Source organism: Petaurus breviceps, unplaced genomic scaffold (genome assembly GCF_028583685.1).
Source record: "Petaurus breviceps papuanus isolate PSGF00001 unplaced genomic scaffold, PetGlider_PUasm1.0 90849, whole genome shotgun sequence".
Taxonomy (NCBI): Eukaryota; Metazoa; Chordata; class Mammalia; order Diprotodontia; family Petauridae; genus Petaurus; species Petaurus breviceps.
The window spans coordinates 23,838,506-23,858,818 of record NW_027187361.1 but is presented as its reverse complement, the minus strand read 5'-3'; the positions used below and the strand labels follow the sequence as shown (position 1 = coordinate 23,858,818).

Below are 20,313 nucleotides of genomic sequence, written 5' to 3'. Positions count from 1 at the left end.
CTTAATTGTCATCCTGAAATAACGCCATTTCAGGCAGAGTGACTCAGGTCAATCTAGTAGAATGGATAGGACATTGGATTTAGTAGTCCGGAGACCTATATCTTATTTCTCTGTTTCTGTTTAGTTGTTTCTCAGTTGTGTCCAACTATCCATGACCCCCTTTGGGGTTCTCTTGGCAAAGATCATAAAGGGGTTTGCCATTTCCTTTTCCAATGGATTAAGGCAAACACAGATTAAGTGACTTGCCCAGGGTCACACAGCTAGTAAGTTTCTGAGACCAGATTTGAACTCAGGTCTTCCTGACTTCAAGCCTCTGTCTAGAGAGCCACCTAGCTGCCTTCAATTTTGCTTTTACCTGACTCTGTGACCTTTTGCCAGTCACTTTAATTTGGGGGGCGACTCAGTTTCCTCATTTATAAAGAGGGATACAAGGTATATTCAAAAGTCCTTTCCATCTCTATGATTCACATGATTAATAAAAAATCATGTTTCAGTAAAAGAAGTACATTTATATTTGACTACATTGAGACTTCATAACTAAAAAAGAATATTGCCTTTGATTTTGACCTTTTCATAAATCATGTTGTTCTCTATTTTTTAAAGCTTTTTTGTTAGCTTTCTTGGCTACATTTGGAAAATTTGATTATAGGTAGTCTCTTTTTTTTGGCGGTACATTATTACACTTTAATGATTCTGCTTGGTTTTTCCATCTACTGATACACAGATACAATTTTTAATAGCTAATACATTGCTTAAAATTGGAATTGTTTCTCTAATACAAATCTTAAATAATAAGTTATTTCTGTGGATCATAGCTTCCAAGAAATTCAATTTACCTTGGCAGTTTTTAACTTGGTTAACTTTTCTATTCAGATCTCTTCAGATTGCTTTCATCAATACTCATCAATATCATAGAATAAAAGGTGAGGAAATGTTCTTCAGTGATCTGCCTGGTCCTATGAGTCCTGGTAATGCCATGTTTCTTCCTGCCTCCACCAATCATCTATAGGCGTTGCTGCACTGCCTGTCCCCCACTTATCTAAAATGCTTGGATCAGTGATAGGTTCTGCTGTGGATGAGTGACAGATATTACCCAGACAGACCCAGGAGCCCAAACTGCTCAGATAACCTCTCGGTCATTTCTTCTTCACAGACTCCAGGGGTTTGAACGCTAATGAAATACCTATTGATGAATTGATTGGAATTATAACACATGGATGAGTAGTTATCAGTCAGTCAGCAACACACAAGCAGTTATTAAACACTTAGTCTGTTCCAGGCACTGGGCTAAGCAGTGGAGATGCAAAAGCAAAACCTTATTTCAATCTGTATCGAATTGAATGCAATTATGCACCTTATGCATATTTGCATTGCATGCAAATACATTTTTCCTTGGAGCCTCCGGTGCCTTCTTTTATGGAGGGCTCAGAAATTTACATTTTTCATCAGCTGTTCTGCTTGGTTTCCTGGAAACATCACTCCTCTCCCAGGATAAGCTGAAGCCTTATGACCATGCCGATTGACTCAGGTTTTGATACCTAGCCACATCTCAACTTCCTTAGTTGCCTCTCTCCTTTGTTTGGAGGACTAGAGGTTTGGAGCAAGAAATTCCGCACAAAGCCTTTCTTTATATAGGACTTTGTGTTGTTGTTCAGTCATTTCAGTCATGTCTGACTCTTTATGACCTCATTTGGGGTTTTCTTGGCAAAGATACTGGAGTGGTTTGCTATTTTTGTCTTCCACTCACTTTACAGATGAGGAAACTGAGGCAAACATGGATAAATGACTTGCCCAGGGTCAATCAGCTAGTAAGTATTTGAGACCAGATTTGAACTCCTGGCTTGGCAAAACCACTTAGCTGTCCTTATCATCATCACAGGGCCAGAGTGAAACTAATATAATTGTCTACATTGACTATCTGTCTTCACCTTATCACCATAAGGTGCTTCATCTTATCACCTTCCCAGGAAGTTCATTATTGGGAAAAACTCATTATCCTGTAAGATCTTATCTGCCTTAGTACTATTCCACCCATCCTCACTAACCTGGAGCCCCTCTGATTGAAGGGTGGAGCCATTAGCTCTAAAACCTGCTTAAGGTGGGAACTCACCTCAGAACTTCTTACCTGACTGCTGGAGCTGGGACTTCTCTGACTTCTCCACCATTTCCCCTCATATCAGGTACCTTCCACAACCCTTTTCATCTTCCTTTTATGTTGTCTTCCAACATTAGATTGTAAACTTCTTGAGGACTGGGACTGTCTTGTGCCTGGCACATAGTAGGTATTTAATAAATGTTTATTGACTATCACCACTTTCGCAAAGGGAGCAAGCATTTCTTTAGAAGACTGTCATTAGAGACGGTGCCTGCCTTCATACCTTGTCCACTTTATAAAAAAGAAGGTGGGGTTTGTAAAGATGCCGGTAGTGGTTGACAGTGGGCAGGGCAGGAATGTATAGAATGTTAAGAATGCCATATTCATTCCAAAGGCCATTCTTCTGGGACATATACTGTACTCAGTGGTGGAGATCAATAGGCCAAGCCCCAGAGTGGGGTGCTGGGCAAGAGCCTTAGAGAGGAGAGATTTGCTTTCAGGACTTTCTTGAGACACCCTCTTTGGTTCTATGGTCTCTGTGGGAACTTTTGGCTTCCACCTAGGTTAGAGAAAATGGAAAGTGCCGTCTCCACTTGAGGTTGCTGAAGAAAAAAGACTCCAGGAAGAAACCCCCATTAGAGGGGCAGGTAGTCTCCATTATGCCCCTGTCCCTAGTTCACTACACCAGAGAATTCAGGGAGCTTCCTCTTGGTTGAGATGTGGAACTGTGTTTTGGTTGAGCTGAGTTATCTTGTTCCCCAAGGCTGAGCTCTTTCACTCTGTACTATCTGATACACACTCTATATATACTTTCTCTGATTTCTGTTCTTCTGTTGACTTGGATAAATGGGTTTTTTTGCTACCCATTATGTGTGTTCATTGTGGAACTGGTATTTGATGGGATATAAAGTTTAAGATCCTGTTTCCCCCATTAAAGAAACCACAATTGGAAGTTTAGCTTGAACCTAAAAACGGTATCCCTTAAACTAACAATCATTTGAGGGAGCAGATAGATAGAATTCTAACCTTTTACCCTTTGTATGAGGAGAGCAGAGTGGTCAGGCTCCTGACCCTAACCTTCTGCTTTCTCTGCTAGCAAGAAATAAAGTGTCTTTGGAGAAGGGTGAGGATAGATGAGGCTAGAGACGTTTTTTACCTCCCTTCAAGTCCCATGATTACACCCCCATGCTACTTGTGGGGGAGAGCCCCCAATACATAAACTTCCTTCAAAGAGACCAAGGATAGACTTTTTTCCAGTGGAAGTGCCTAATGTGGCAGTCTCAGAACTTTTCTCCAAGTCTCAGACACAGTTTTGAAATGGTCCTTGCAAGCAAGGGAGAGATCCTTGTCTCAAAGTCTCTCCTGCTGAAACTCAACCCAGTGCATGAGTAGAGTGGAAATTTGGAAGAGATGTGGGAGGGGAGGAAAGTAATCCTTCTGTTGTGAGGGATAATGGTCCAAGGGGTGGAGAGCTCACACAAGATGACCCTAGGGGTACAGGGCTCATAAACTTTCTAGCTATAGGTGTTATTGTTGGGGGGAGGGGAGGGATGGCAATGTACAGTAGAAAGGCTCCTGGGTCTAGAGACAGAGGACCTGAGTTCAAATCCTGACTATGCCATCTACTACTTAGTGTGACCTTGGACAAGTCACCTAACCTCTGTGAGCTCTAGTTTCCTTATCTGTAAAATTAAGGATTTGAATTTTAGGACCTCCAGGATCCATTTCCATTCTAAATATATAAGTTCATGAACCTATGAGCTGGACTTGGAGTGCAGCAGCCAAATGGCATACTCATAAATGCAGGCAATACATTTATCAGGGTACTCATCCAAAAAAAAATTTTTAAAGGAGAACATTTATTTAGGATATTATTTTTATTCATCAAGCTAAAGGAACTAAAACCTAAGTATAATACTTATGCTTAATGTAACATTTCATACTTTAAATGGCCTGTCATGAAAATAAATTAAAAACACAAGGGTACATTAGAGAAGTGATACGGCCTAAGTTCCATGAGTATACTGTTAGAAGTCCCAAAAGCTGGTCTTAGGGGATCATGGTTAATAAACTTTCTTTGTGTATATAGGTATATAGTGTCTGTAGGGTATAATGTCAGAAGGGTTAGAAAACTGGCCCTGGGTGCTAATTGAGTTTTCTTTCTTGCTATATAGGGCAGAAGAGAATAGAACAGAGGGCTTGTTTCAGAATGTCTATAAACAGCACAAGCCTCCAGACATATGAAGCCAATGAGGCTAATAAGAAAAATGGCCCAAACATGGCATCCAGCAGATCTCTGTCTGTTACTTCTGACTTGAGTGGGGAGCAGTGACTGCAAAGAGTGAGCAGGGCTCAAGTCAGATCCTGGTTGTGGGAAGGAGCTTAGCATTTTGATAAATAATGTAAACTTTTTCTTTTTTTCAAAAAATATTATTTATTTTAAACATTCTTTTAAAATTTTGAGTTCCAAATTCTCTCTCCCATCTACGCACTGAGGAGATAAACAAATTATATCAATTATACATGTGAAATCATGCAAAACCTATTTCCATAGCCATATCGAGGAAGGAAGGAAGGAAGGAAGGAAGGAAGGAAGGAAGGAAGGAAGGAAGGAAGGAAGGAAGGAAGGAAGGAATTATACTTGGCACTCAGTTTCTCAGTTTCCCATCATGAATCCTTTGGAGTTGTCTTAGATCACTGTATTGATTAGAGTACCCAGTTCTTTCACAGCTGGTCATCATCGCAGCATTGCTGTTACTGTGCATAATGATCTCAGTTTTTCTCACTTCACTGCATCAGTTCATATAGATGTTGTGATTTTTTTTTCTGAACACACTGCCCACATCGTTTCTTTTTCTTCTTTTTTTCACATCATTTATTGTAGCACAATAGTCTCCATCACACTCTTATATCACAGATTGTTCAGACATTTCCTATTGAAGAGCATCCCATTAATTTACAATATTTTGCTACCACAAAAGAGTTGCTACAAACAGTTTTGCACAGATAGGTCTTTTTCCTTTTGCTTTGATCTCTCTGAGCTACTGACCTAGTCAAAGGGTATATACAGTTTGGGGTTGTTTTTTTTTTGCTTTTTGGAGAGCAGTTGGGGTTAGGTGACTTGCCCAAGGTCCCACAGCTAGTTTTTGTGTTAAGTGTCTGAGGCCAAATCCGAACTCAGGTCCTCCTGACTCCAGGGCCGGTGCTCTATTCACTGCACCACCTAGCTGCCCCATGTATACAGTTTAATAACCCTTTGGGCATACTTGCAAATTGTTCCCCAAAATGATTGGGCCAGTTCACAACTCCACCAACGGTTGATTAGTGTGCTTATTTTTCCTCGTTCCTCCCCCTAGTATTTGTCATTTCTGATAGATGTGAGGTGATATATCAGAGTTATTTTGATTTGCAGTTTAAAGTGACAGTTTTTGGAAGAAGAAATCAAAGCTAAATATAGCCATGTGAAAAAAAATGCTCTAAATCACTTGATTAGAGAAATGCAAATTAAAACAACTCTGAGGTACCATCTCACACCTATCAGATTGGCTAAAATGATAGAAGGAGGAAATGACAAATCTTGGAGGGGATGTGGAAAACTGTATACCCTTTGACCCAATATTACCGCTGCTGGCTCTGTCTCCCAAGGGGATTAGGGAAAAAAGGAAACGAATCGATATATTCTAAATTATTTATAGCAGGTCTCTTTGTATTGGCAAAGAAGTGGAAATTGAGGGGATGCCCATCAATTGGAGAATGGTAAATGTTGGCATGTGATAGTGATGGAATACTACTGTACTGTAAGAAATGATAATCCAGTTGATTTTAGGAAGACATGGAAAGACTTGCCTGAAATAATGAAGAGTGAAATAAATAGAACTGAAAGAACATTGTATGCAGTGATAGCAATATTAGTTCAAATGTGAGTTTCTAAGCTATTATGAGTTATATGAATATTTAAGTAAACTACAAAGGACTTATGAAGAAGGATGCTATCTGCCTCCAGAGAAAGAACTGATGTATGGAAGTATGTATATAATGTCTATGTCACATGTCGGCCTTCTTTAATGTGGGGTTGGGAGGGAACAAGGCAAACAGCCTGGTATTAAAAACATAACCAAAAAATTATTGAAAATAAAAATAAAATGGCCTGTTTGTATCCTTTTCTCACTTATCAGTTGGGGAATGGCTTTTATTTTTATAAATTTAAGTCAGTACCATATATGAGAAACGAGGCCTTTATCAGAAAAATTTTCTGTAAAATTTTTTATATTTATATTATATATTTATATTTTATATTTTTTATATTATTTCATTGTTTTTGGTTTGTTGTTCAGTCATGTCTGATTCTTTGTGATCCCATTTGGGATTTTCTTGACAAAGATACTGGAGTACTTTGCCATTTCCTTCTCCAGTTTATTTTTACAAATGAAGAAACTGCAGCAAATAGGATTAAGTGGCTTGCCCAGGGCCACACCACTAATAAGGCCAAATTTGAAGTCAGGAAGCTGAGTCTTCCTGACTCCAGGTCTAGCATTCTATCCACTGCCACCTAGTTGTCCCAGATTATCTCAGTAATCTAGATTATCTGTTTTGTCTGAGATAGTGATTACTTCAGCTGAAGCATAATAGAGTCTACTTTAACTCTTTATTTTATTTTATTTTAATTTTTTATTTTTGTTGCCTTTTGGAGGGCAATTGGGGTTAAGTAACTTGACCAAGGTTACACGGCTAGTTTTTTTGTGTTAAGTTTCTGAGTCCGTATTTGAACTCCTGATTCCAGGGCCGGTGCTCTATTCACTGCACCACCTAGCCGCCCCTTCTAATTTACTTCTGACAACTGCCTCCTTAAACCACACCCCATCTAAGAATTACCCCCCTTCTTCCCTCAATTTTTCCTCTACCCCTCATTTCTTTCTTTAACATTCCAGGAATTCTTGTTGGGCTTGGGTCCAATGAGTATTTTTTCTTTTGCTTGAGGCTTTGCTTGTGCCTGTTTTCACATTATTGCCTTCTTTTGAGCTTGCTTCTTTGTCTTCCCTGCTACCTGTAAGTTTTTATGGTCAAGTTCTTGTTGTTTGTTCATTTTTCCTGCCCATTTGTTTTACTTTGAACTTTGTGTTAAAGTTGTGTTTTGTCCACGTAGGGATGCACTGTCACAAGCTTCAGGCTTTTTCCTGCAATTATTTTCAGAGCTAGTTCGGTGATGGTGTGATCTTGGGACAAGTGTGCAGTTACTGCTGTCCATGTCTGTCCTTTAGTCTTTGCTCAGGAAGGGCCTCTGCAGCCAGCCCTGCAGCTGCAAGCACTAGCACTCCTGGAACTAGGGCCAGGTGCCCTTCTCTCCTACAGCCACAAGCACTAGCATTCCTGTCTGCCTCGTAACTGCTGCCAGTGCCTCTGCTCCCTTGTGACTGATCATAAATGTTCCTTTCTACCCTAGAACTGTAACCCAGAACTGCTTATGGGCAGTGGAGTTGACAGTCAGCACTAGCTACAAGCAGAAAGTCCCCTGTAATCTCTTTCTTACCAGGTGTCCAACCCCTTTACTATCTTTGGGCTGAGGACTCCCAAAGTTGCTGCTGTCACAGCTACCACCCACTTCTGGTGATACTGCTGAACTCCAGGCTGGTTCCCTCCTCCAGTGACACAAACCTCTCTGCAGACCTCCTAAGTTGTCACAGGCTGGAAAAATGGCACCCCCAACCTTTTGTTGGCTCTGCCACTTGAGATTTTATTTGAGGAGTTATTTGAATTTATTAGAAGAGTTTAGCTGTGTGACTGCTGTTATTCCGCCATCTTGACTCCACTTCTCCAGCCCTTTTCTGTGACTGGGTAATTAGGAACTGAATTTCAGCGGAGTAGGTATATAGGAACGGAGTGACCTCTTCCCCTCGTCCCCACCCATCCCCACACATGCTTCAAGGAGCCATCTTGGCAAGAAGTCCAGGAACTGAATTTTGGGGGTGTGGTTAGTTGTGCTAGAATTGAGAGAAACAAAAGGAAGCAGGATGTAATGACTTATTCGTGATTTTGTTTAGAAAAATATAAAAATGAGATCATGTGTTCACAGTCTTTTGAGGAAAGTCTGTTGGACAATAGCTGTAGGGCATGAAGTCATCTTGAGAAGATGGATACTTTTCTATTATAGATCCTTGTTCTAACCTCACTCTGCAAAAACTTGGCAGAGAGGGACTCACTATACTCTATTATATGCATAAAACGAAATCAGAAATTTCCAAATGTATAGGAATAGATATCGTCTTGTCCCTTAAAGTAACCCATACCACAAAACAAATAACCTAGAATCAATTTTGCATTTTTCATGAGTACATTTGTTGTAGATCTATATGTAGGAAGGAGTCAGCACTTAAAGGGAGAGATTTAGTATGAATTATTGTAGAGGTTTGTTTGGGGAGGGGCATTTTTGAAAGAAAAACAAATTTTAAAACACAGAAACCAGAGTGCTGGGAAGATGACATTAAGACTAGAAAAATTGTGAGTTCATCTGTCCCTGAGAATGCCTCACCATACAGCCCCCCCCCCCCCCCCAAGTATTCTCAGGACCTTGAATAGCTTCAGACTGCTGCGGCCACTTAGCTACCACACTTTTATCTTACAGAATGTTTGAGAGGTTCAGGACCCTAAAAAAGCTACTTGGAATAATAACAATCGTAACAATAAACAGGCATTTCTATAACATTTTAAGGTTTGCAAAAATGCATTATCTCATTTGATCCTTATGACAACACTGTGAGGTAAGTGCTGTTGGAACTCCCTGTTCCTTGAACATGGTACTCCATCTGCCATTTAATTTCTTTCTTTTTGAATACTTGATTTCCTTCAAAACTCCTCTCCATTACCGTCTTCTGCATAAAGTTCTTTCTGAGACCCCCAGTAACTAGTGTTCCCCAACTATCTTTTATTTATGTATGCATTTGTAAGTAGAATTGAAAAAAATATACTTAATTTTATTTAATTTGGGGGGAGAGGTCAATACCACCCCCATCCAATTTTAGCTTTTACATATTAACTAGAATTAACTATACTAATCCTTATCTTATAGAAAAGGAAACTGAGACTGAGTGAAGTTAAGGCACTGGCTCAGGTTATCATCCTTTCTGACTGATCACTAATTTCAGTTGGTAGGAATGGGAAGGGTCTGGATGAAGAACAGGAAAGCCTATGTAACTAAGCAAGCAAGATTTTCTGTTGTACGCTGTATGATGTCTTTCCATTTTTGGAATGGATAGAATCATTAGAATGAATGAATGGAAGAAAGCAATTAAGATGTTTTTCACTTAACAGTCATCAAGATATTATAGACATTCTCTGTGTCCTTTTCCTTCTAAAATTCCTACCCATCCTTTAAAGTTCAGTCTTAAGATGGCCAGGGAAGACTATATATGGAAATGACTGATGAAAAGTCATCAGTAAAACTTTGTTTTTTGAGAGGAAGAAAGAGAAAAGAAGGAAAGAGGGAAGAAGAGAAAGGGAGGAAGAAAGAGAGAGAGGGACAGAAAGAGGGAAGTAAGGAAGGGAAGAAAAAAGGAAAAGATGATTAAGGCTGATGAATGAAAGTTTCTCTATTCTTGGAGGAAATAAGATAACTGGTGATCAGGACATGTTATATGAAGACTATCTAGAAGACTGGCACATCAGACCAACCTCTGTCACTAGCTCTATCATTCTATTCCCATCTGTCTTGAACCTGTGAGATGGGAATGATGTTTCCTGCATACTTACTCCATAGAATTGATTAAATTAACTTATAAGCTTCTTCAAAGCAAGGCTTGTGTCTATTTCTTATCTATCCATCTCCCCATAACTCTTAAGTGTTTTCTACAAGTGGCCACTAGATGACTATTATTGATCCAGCTATTAATTTGTATCGACTCTTTTGAATCCATCCTTTATGGAGGAAGTACTCCATTCAAAGCAGTTCTCATGAAGGACGTGTTTTGGACTGTGTGTGTGTGTGTGTGTGTGTTTAAAGTTTACTACTGAAGGATCTAAGCTGCTTCACGGTTGGCACGCTATCTGCTTGAGGGTGTGTCTGCATCCTAAATGTCAACCCAGTAACCATGTAAGTGACTTCCATGAAGGTACAAAGGATTCTTTCATTTAAGAAAAAAAAAAGGAACCAGATGGGACTTGTATAGTTGGTGGTACGGCTACTGCTATTCTTTGTGGTCAGTGAGCAGATGCATGTTTAAATGATTGCCAAGCTTAGGGGCGTAGGCACATTTTCTCCTATAGAACTTTGCCCTGTGATCTTATCTACGCCTAGGGTTAGCAGCGAAAAGCAGCAAGCTGATTTACTTGTATCTGTAACTGAAGACGCTCCCGTAAGTAAAACTCATTCCTCTTTGCTTTCTAGGGAACTGGACATGAGCTCTACACGAATAATGGATATTAAGACGCGGGAAGCGGCAGAAGGGCTTGGTGAAGATAGCTCAGGTAAGTTCTTTGCTCTTACTGCCTCATAAAAGGACCTTGTTGGCAGGCAGATAAACCCATGGGTCACAGGGTCATTTCTGTATGTGAAGAGGAAGGAGTCAGCTGCCCAGAGCCATGCCCTCAGATCTGCTTCAAGTAAATGGGTACACCTCACACAGGTGATGCTTTCAGGAACATCTTTTTACTCCATGGTAAAACAGGTGGCATTTTTGGAAAGGGTTTTTTCATGTTCTTTGGAATAAACATTCCTCAGTTTTTAAGTGGCCTGAAAAGGGGGAGAAGGAAAAATGAAACCATTCACCATCCCAGACTGCCCAGGGAGTTAGTAAGAAACTGGTCCTTGTCTAAGAAAGTAAATATTCCTCAGAAGAAATCATTCTTTCTTAGCAAGAGTTTCTCATTTCTCCTTTCATTGCTTCTTCTTTTCCTCTCCTTTTCAGGAACTTTTTGTCATATTTTTTATTTGTCAACAAATCTTCGTCTCATTATTCAAAAATTTTCAGTGAATATGATTGCTTTGTGCTTTATGCAGATATCTGTATTTTGATTTTCTGTAGTTAAGTTATAAACTTGACATTAGAAAGCAATTCCTTTCCCTATAACATACGTTGTGACCCAATTAGCCTTTTCTCTACTGCAATTAGTCTTACATTTGGTAATAAAGCTGTTCTTAGGGGCGGCTAGGTGGCGCAGGGAATAGAGCACCGGTCCTGGAGTCAGGAGGACCTGAGTTCGGGTCCAGCCTCAGACACTTAACACACACACACACACACACACACACACACACACACACACACAAACCTAGCCGTGTGACTTTGGGCAAGTCACTTAACCCCAGTTGCCCTCCAAAAAAACAAAATAAATAAATAAAGCTGTTCTTATCTTTAACATTTAATGTGCTGGGCACAGGAGGTGAGTTTTCAGGAAGAAAAATCACTGATTACATTAAGCCTGAGCTTCAAGTTCAGATACTCATTTCAGTAGGGATTGCATTTTGTAAGTCAGAGGCATTTTCCTCCTTGATACATCATCAACGTGACTGCTGCTTCCCTCTGGCAAACTGCTAGATCATGATAATAAAAGATATAGCAATGATTTGGAAATATTATACAAGATATGTTACTGAGATTTACTCTCAGTGTTTCCTTGATGGAAGTATTTCTGTGATGAAGAGAGACTGATAAAGCAAGAGATATAAGGGGAAAGTGATGAGGGAAGCAGCAGAAAGATTTACTCACTGCTTTATTTACTGTTTGAAGGATTATACTTAATTTGTAGTGAGAAAAATGTCCATGAGCAATAGGGTACTTCTTACATTGAAGAAGACTGCTGCAATCATTTAGGAGACATTTCTTGCCAATATACCAGCCAGAATTCTTTCGAACGGGCTCGTCAATGACACGATCAACTTCGGAGCCCAGGGTAGCGTGGGCTTGTAGGTTTTAAAGTAGAAGGAAGCCTTGGAGGCAGGAGATCACCCAGCACAACCTCTTCATTTCATTACATTTTGTTGTTTTTCCAACTAACAAAGATCTATTGTTTTTTCTCGGTGACAAAACCCTTGAAATGGGCGTAATCAAGCAAAAGAAATTCTCACATTAGCCACATCTGGAAAATGTCCCGTTCTGCATCCTGAATACGTCACCCTCTGTCAGGGGTGAATAGCAGGCTTCATCACGAGTCCTCTGGAATCATTGTTGGTCACTACATTGATCAGAACTCTTAAGTTTTTCAGAGCTATTTGTTTTTACACTGTGATTGTAACTAAATAAATTGTTCTGCTGCTTCTACTGCCCTCCACTCCACATCATTTCATACAATTCCTCCAAAGCTTCTCTGAACTCATCCCTTTCATTCTTTTTCACACCATAATAGTACTCCCTTATGTTTATTTACCATAATTTGTTCAGAAATTCCCCAATTGATGGGCATCCCCTTAGTTTTTAGTTCTTGATTACCAAAAGAAAGAAGACCTGATATAAATGTTTGTGCATGTAAGTCCTTCTCCTCTTTCTGTGATTTCTTTGCAGCATCTCTAGGCCTGGGAGTTCAACTTCCTTGTTTTTCTCTATGCATTATATCAGAATTTCTTAAACTTTTTCTACTTGCAATCCCTTCAGCACTTCTTAAACTGAGTTGTGATCCCATGCCTGTATCATGATACACATATATACACATACATGTCTATATGTATATCTATGGTAACCCAAAAACCTTGGTGAGGTTTCAGTCTTTAATAGCTTAAAACGACACTAAGGGTTTTATAACGTCATGTGTGTGTACACATGTATATGTATGTCACATATGTGCATTGCATGCACGTACGTGTGTACATTATACAATAAGGTACTGCAAACATCTTCTGCATATCTGTATACACATACACACGTACACATATATATTGTTGTTCAATGATCAGTCGTGTCTGACTTTTCTTGATCCTGTGAACCCTAGCGCACCAGGCCCTTCTGTCCTCTCCTATCTGCTGAGATCTGTCCAAGCTCATATTCATTCTTCTGTGACACTCTCTGACCATCTCATCCTCTGCCATCCCCTTTTCCTTTCGCCTTCAATCTTTCCCAATATCAGGGTCTTTTCCAATGAGTCCTGTCTTCTCATGATGTGGCCAAAGTATTTAAACTTCAGCTTCAATAGTTGGCCTTCTAGGGAATAGCCTGAATTAATTTCTTTAAGCATTGACTGATTTGATCTCCTTTATGTCCAAGGTACTCTCAAAAGTCTTTTCTAGCATTGTAATTCGAAAGCATCGATTCTTCAGTGCTCAGCTTTCCAACTCTCACCGACGTACATTACTACTATTAGAAAAACCATAGCTTTGACAATGTGGACCTTTGTTGGCAAGGTGACGTCTCTGCTATTCAGATTTGCCATCGTTCCCATCCAAGAAGGAAGCAACTCTTCATTTCATGGCTGCATATACATATGTGTATGTATCTATGTGCACATAACACATCATCTATAGGGGGCTGTAAGTCTTTGGTATTTATGCCCACAATACATGTATGCATGTGTATGTGATTTGTGTGTGGTGTAATTTTATACATGTAAATGGCCATATAGAATAACGATAAAGCTGTTAAAAATACAAGGTGAGCATCTAGATGACGCAGTAGACATAGCACCAGCTCGGAGTCAGGAGGACCTGAGTTCAAATACAGCCTCAGACACTTACTAGCTGAGTGACCCTAGGCAAGTCACTTAACATTCTTTGCTTTAGTTTACTCATCTGTAAAATGAGCTAGAGAAGAAAATGGCAAACCACTCTAGTATCTCTGTGAAGAAAACCCTAAATGGGGTGATGAAGAGTCAGACACAACTGAAATGACTCAACAGCAACAGTAAGTATAAGATGAATAGGAAGAAAAATCAAGTCACTTATTTAACTTGCCTAGACCAACAGATTTTTCATCTGTAGAATGAGGGTTTTGAATTAGATGACTTCTAAGCCTCCTTCCAATTCTAAAGTTATATGATCTGTGTTGTAGTCTATGTGAGCTCTCTGAGGACAGGTATTAACTTATTTTTGTGTTTTGTGTCCCCATTACCTGTGCAGTACCTGACTCACAGGGCATAGGGTAGATAGGAAGCTACCTCTGTCAATGCAAGATGGTACCTTCTCTACCACTTAATTGTCTTAAGGTATTGCCTCGCTTTAAGACTAAGGGCTCTGAGAGTTTAAATGACTTACCTGGTGACTGCCCACAGCCATTATGTGCCAGAGGTCTTTTTGGCTTTGAAGCCAACTCTACCCATTTTGCCATGTTGTTTGCTAAGTTGATGCTCTGGGTCATTGACATGTCTTATTTTCCATGTGCTACGTGCTAGGAATACAAAAAGAGGCAAAAAATAGCCCCTGCCCTTAAGGAGATTAAAATCTTATAGGAGAGACAACAAACAAATGTGAATAGACAAGGTATATACCAGATAAGTAGGCAATAATTACAGAGGGAAAACACTAGAATTAAGAGGAATTGGGAAAGACTTCATATAGAAAGTGACGTTTTAGTTGGGACTTCAAGGAAGTATGTAGGACAGGTAGGTGGTGCAGTGGATAGAGTCCTCAGCCTAGAGTCGAGAAGACTCTTATTGTCCTGAATTAAAATCTGGCCCCAGACACTTGCTAACTGTGTGACCGTGGTCAAGTCACTGAACCCTGTTGGCCTCAGTTCCTCCTCTAAAATAAGTTGGAGAAGGAAACCCCCAAATGGGGTTATGAAGAGTTGGGTAGAACTGGGGGGCAAAACACAAAAAAAGACTGAATAACAAAAAAGGAACTGTAGGAAGTCAGGAAGCAGAGATAAGGAGAGAGGGCATTCCAGGCATGAAGGACAGCCTGAGAAAACGCTCTTTGGCTTTTTCTTGGAATAGCACAGAGGCCAGTGTCTCTGGATTGATGATGATATGGCAGAGCATGAGGTGTCAAAAGGACTGCAAAGGGGCACCTGGGTTATAAAGGACTTTGAAGGCCAAAGAGAGGATTTTGTATAAACGTCAACACTCCCCAAAAGGAATGGCTGAATGTTGAAAGAGCTGAGTTGCATTGATCTCTGACCAGCATAGATAACAAGTTAAGCTGATCAGGAGTGACATCTTTGAATTTGAGGAATATATTCAATCCATAAATTGCAGATAGACTTACAAATGGAGTAGATATGGCCCTATTCAAAGGTGGATCCAGTTAGGGCCATTCAAATCCATATAAAGTAGAATCTGTTAAAATTGATTATCTGAAATGTAAAGGAAACTGAGGACAAAGTTACCCAGCCATCTCTGATTTAATCTGTAAAACTAGCATTTGCACATCAAACCAGGTGACGGAACACCTCTGTGGTCAGACAAGGATATGGTTAAATGGCAGACTTGTTTTGAACAGAATTCAGATGGACAAGGCAGGTCACCTGACTAGCTAGTTAGCTGCTCCCCCACTTTCTTAATTCTTTGGCAGAAATCCTTTCCTCTGGGTGGTCCCTTTTGTAACCGGAAAATGAACTGGGAAAGAAGAACTTGTGGTCGATGGTTTGTGGTTCCCCCATCCCACTCCCTTAGAATGGTTGTTTCTTACTCAACTTCATGCTAGCTCAAAAGGAAAAGGGGCTTAATTTAACCTCTGGCTGACCTTTTGCTAGAAAGGGAAATTTAGCCTTTTTTGAAAAACCTTATAAGCTTGTGATTATTTTATTCTTCTAAATTATCTGCTACTCAGTGATAATGTCTTCTAATCTGTCTATTCACTAAATGTATAGGTAGCCTACTCTTAAGAGACCATCTATGTTATTCTGGCTTAGAGTGGGGTTAGCTCTTCCTAAAGAAAGGAGCCTAATTCTGTAATCAAAGTAAAAATAAATTTAAAATAGCTGATATATTTTTCAAGTCCTAGAATCTCAGATTTGGAAGGAACCTGAAAGCTTACCCAGTCCAGTCCCTACTTGAAACACGGAACCCTTCTTCAGCATCCTAGACACAGTGTTAGCCAACAGTCACTTGGGCACCTCTTCTGACACAAGATCCTTTACCTCCCAGGGCCATATTTTCATTTTTAGACATCTCTCATTATTAGGACGTGCTGCCTTATTGAAAGGTTATGAGCCAAAATCTATTTTATGTACTCCAAGAAAAACATGAGAAGGTGCTATTAGTAATAGAAATATTGAGTTATCACTTTATGACAGAAAATTATGATCAGGAAAGTAGGTACAGCAATCAGCTGAATATTTGTGAGACAAGATGGTTTTGTTTTGAGATACTTATTGGATAACTTTGAATGTCAGTAAAAGGTAACAGAAGTGGTTTTCTTGTGGTTGGCAGTGGTTTGTTTAAGGTAAAAATAACCCCAGTAATTTTGAATGGCCTTAAATGGACAGGATAATATTTCCCATATAATTGCAGGTAGCCTTCATTTTAAGTAGAGAAGGATTCCCTTAATTAAGTGAATTAATTTTTTTTCTTTTAAGTGGTATTTTTTACAATTACACATAAGAACAATTTTTAATATTTTTCTAACATTTTAACATTTACTTTTAATAAAATTTTGAATTGCAAATTTTCTCTCTCCCTCCTCCCTAAAATGGTAAGCAATCTGATATAGGTTATACATGTGCAATCATATAAAACATATTTTCACATGTCATGTTGTGACAGAAGAAACAGAACAAAAGGAAGAAAGTACAAAAAAAAAGTGAAAATAGTGTGCCTTGACCTGCCTTCAGACTCCATCAGTTCTTTCTCTGGATGTGGGCAGCACTTTCCATCATGAATCTTTTAGAATTATCTTGGATCGTTGTGTTGCTGAAAAGAACTAAGTCCATTGTAGCTGATCATCACACAGAGTTGCTGTCATTGTGTAGTGTTCTGGCTCTGCTCACTTCACTTTGCATCAGTTCATGTAAGCCTATAAAGGTTATTCTGAAATCCATCTGCTCATCATTTTTTTTTTGCCCTTTTTTTGGGGGGGAAGGTAGGGCAATCGGGGTTAAGTGACTTGCTCAAGGTCACAGAGCTAGTAAGTGTTAAGTGTCTAAGGCTTTATTTGAACTCAGGTCCTCCTGACTCCAGGGCCAGTGCTCTATTCACTGCGCCACCTAGCTGCCCCTTACACATCATTTCTTATATCACAATAATAGGGAATTGATTTTAAAGCTACAGAATGAATAAGGGGGGGAAATCATCTTATATTACTGGAGTCTTTGAACTTAAAGAATTTTCATCCTTTTGTAAATAATGCATATAATGTCAATTGAAAGTATGCTAGTGTAACCTGCTTCAATTCAGCATTTAACTAGCACATACTGAGCCCAGTCCTCAGCACTGCTGAAGATAAGTAGCTTAAACAAGTTCTCTTGCCTTATGGAGCTTACAATCCATTAAGGAGTTTTGACTAGTATGCAGCTAACTTTATAGTACAGAATAATGTACAATTAAGTGCAAAAAAATTAAGAACCATTGAGAATTACTGGGGTTATTTTTTACCTTAAACAAACCTCTGCCAAATATACTAAGCAAACTGCTAGGTGAGGTTTGAGGAAAGTTTTAACTTAACCAGAGAAGGCTCCCTGGCGGAAGCTAACATAGACATGAATTGAGTTAAAAGTTGAATAGGAATATGGGGTTGTGGGAGAGACAGCATGGGGAACGACATAGGCGAAAGCAGAGAAGTATAGGGTGTATGGGAGTGATCTATTTGGCTGTTGCGTGGAGAGTTGGCTTAGTCTGAGATAAAGCTTCTAGCCTTCCTAAGACTGTTGTCACAATGGGAGGGGGAGGGGGGTTAAATCATACCGAATTTTTGTTTAAAGGCAGGAGACTGGGAAGTCACTAAAGGGTGGTAAGTAGAAGAGCAGACCAGATCTTTGTAGAAAAGAACGCGGCAGAGGCGTGAAGGATGGACTGGAAGGTGAAGAGAGCAAGTTATTGTGCTGCTCTAAGTGGGTTGTGATTAGAACCTAACTTTGAGGAAATAAATGTGAGAAATACCATGAAGGTAGAATGCACAGAGCTTGATGCCCACTTTGGTATGAGAGATTATTAGCAAGGCAGAAGAATCCAAGATTTTTAAGTAGGAAAAGCTGTGCGAATGGTAGTTCCAATGAGAAAAATAACTTAATAATGAAGGAAAAGAAGGTTTTATCAGACAGTACTTGGATACTTTTAATAGATGATATTCCAGCAGTGGCACAGCTCCCAGATAAATGTAGATAATTCAGTGGTCTGCCCAGGCTGTCTGTCATAATCTGGACAGGTCCTTCATCCACTTGAGTTTTCCTGTGTGCATGATTATCATTGAGTGACTGTGACTCTTATGAAAGAGACCCTGGAATGTTCTGAGCTTAATGCAAACAGCACAATGTTGCCTGCGACTGTGAGCATCTCAAGAGCTTCACCTGTTGCAGCTGCAGTTCTTAACTTTTTTCCTGTGTCATGGCACACACATGGCCGTCTGGGGAAGCCTACAGACCCCTTCTCAGAGTAATGTTTGAGTAGTAGCATTTATATGGCACTTACTCTGTGCCAGGGCATTGGCTGTCCTTTACAAACATTATCTCACAACAGTCCTGGAAGATGGGTGCTGTCATTGTACCATTTTACAGTCAAGGAGGCTGAAGCACACAGAGGTTAAGTGATTTGACCACAGTCACATAGTAAGTGTCTGAGGCTTGATTTGAACTCAGGTCTTCCTGACTCTAGGCCTCAAATTCTATCCACTGTACCACCTAGCTACCTCCAGAATAATTTTTTCAATGCATAAAATAAAATTCATTGGATTACAAAAAAGAAATTCATCATAATGAAATACACCTATCAAAATACTTTTTTTCTTTTGCTTTTTTTGGAGGGGAAGGCAAGGCAGTTGTGGTTAAGTGACTTGCCCAAGGTCACACGACTAGTAAGTGTTAAGTGTCTGAGGCCAGATTTGAACTCTGATCCTCCTGACTCCAGGGTTGGTGCTCTATTCACTGTACTACCTACCTGCCCCCAAAATACTTTTTAAAGAAATAAGTTCATTGACCCCAGATTAAGAACTTCTGTGTTATAGGGAATTCCTTTTTAATGTGAATTTTAAGTATGTTTTATAACAAATGTGGAACACCTTTTTTAGCAAGAATATGTCTCCCTAATTTGAACTAAATCTCTGGCTTTATCTGTCAAAGAACCTTGTTTCAACTTAATATAACATGGCAACCTCCCTGTCTCATCTTTGGGGGTGTTTTTACTCTACTGAGTCGAAGACTTCTTACCCTTTATAATCAACAAATTATAGAAATAGTGGGTTCTTATATTCTCTATACATCTGGGTCCGTTGTGTGATTGAACATGTGATCACTGTAGTGAGTCACCTCAGAAAGGCTGCCTACTCCCTTTTGATATTCTCATCAGTGAAACCCTTAATACATGTTGACCATTCTCTTAAAGTATTTAGAGATCGGGGCGGCCAGGTGGCACAGTGAGTAAGAGTGCCAGCCCTGGCGTCGGGAGACCCGGGATCGGTTCTGGCCTCAAATACTTGGCTCCCACACAAAAAATAACTGGCCGTGTAACCTTGAGCAAGTTAATTAACCCCAATTGCTTTTTTAAAAAAATAAATAAATAAAAAATAAAGTATTTCGAGATGAAAAAGCAAGCATATGGGCTGGTAATTGGTGATGTCTTCTGTGGTCACTTTTTGGTGTAATTATACCATATAATCCTTTTTAAAAAAATAGCTTCCAAATTTTGTTTTTATATTATAAAGTTGACAAGTATCAACAAACATAAACATTTCCATGTGTGAAGAAGAACAGAAGAGATATGTCATCCATAATTCTGCATTAGAATCTTCCCTTTGGGTTATGCTGAACATCGGCCCCCAAGTACCTTTCCAAATATCACCTGAAGTACACTTTCCTTTGTATGTATGTAAAGTGTGAAGATAAGTCAGATTTTTCTTCCTGACTTCATTTTCTTCAGTTCCATGTTCTCTTAGTATTCTGACATATCAGGTTGGAATCCAAATGTGACAATTCCACTGTCATTGATGATGAAAATAGACCATTATGGGAATGCTGGCAGATCTTTTCCATTTCACATGTATTTGTTTGCCTCCTTCCAGTTCCAACTCTAAGTGTTTTTATGATGGTATAACTTAATTTCTACCACTGCTTCTCTATGTTTTAAAAAACAATCCTGCCTTTAATGAATATTCATCTTCCCTGTTGTTTTGCACTTAAGCCTGTATTCTGAGTTGGTATCGTCCTTGGCAGTCATGC

General features: G+C 39.5%; 1 protein-coding gene across 8 annotated transcripts in view; it reads left to right on the top strand.

Moving 5' to 3' along the window:
* CRACDL (CRACD like) overlaps positions 1-20,313 on the top strand; it is a 230,089-nt gene that overhangs the window by 159,541 nt on the left and 50,235 nt on the right. For all 8 annotated transcript variants that reach the window (XM_069072984.1, XM_069072986.1, XM_069072983.1 and 5 more), the window contains one exon: positions 10,473-10,552. In XM_069072984.1, coding sequence (XP_068929085.1) covers positions 10,473-10,552 — 80 coding nt within the window. The remainder of the gene's footprint in view (positions 1-10,472; positions 10,553-20,313) is intronic.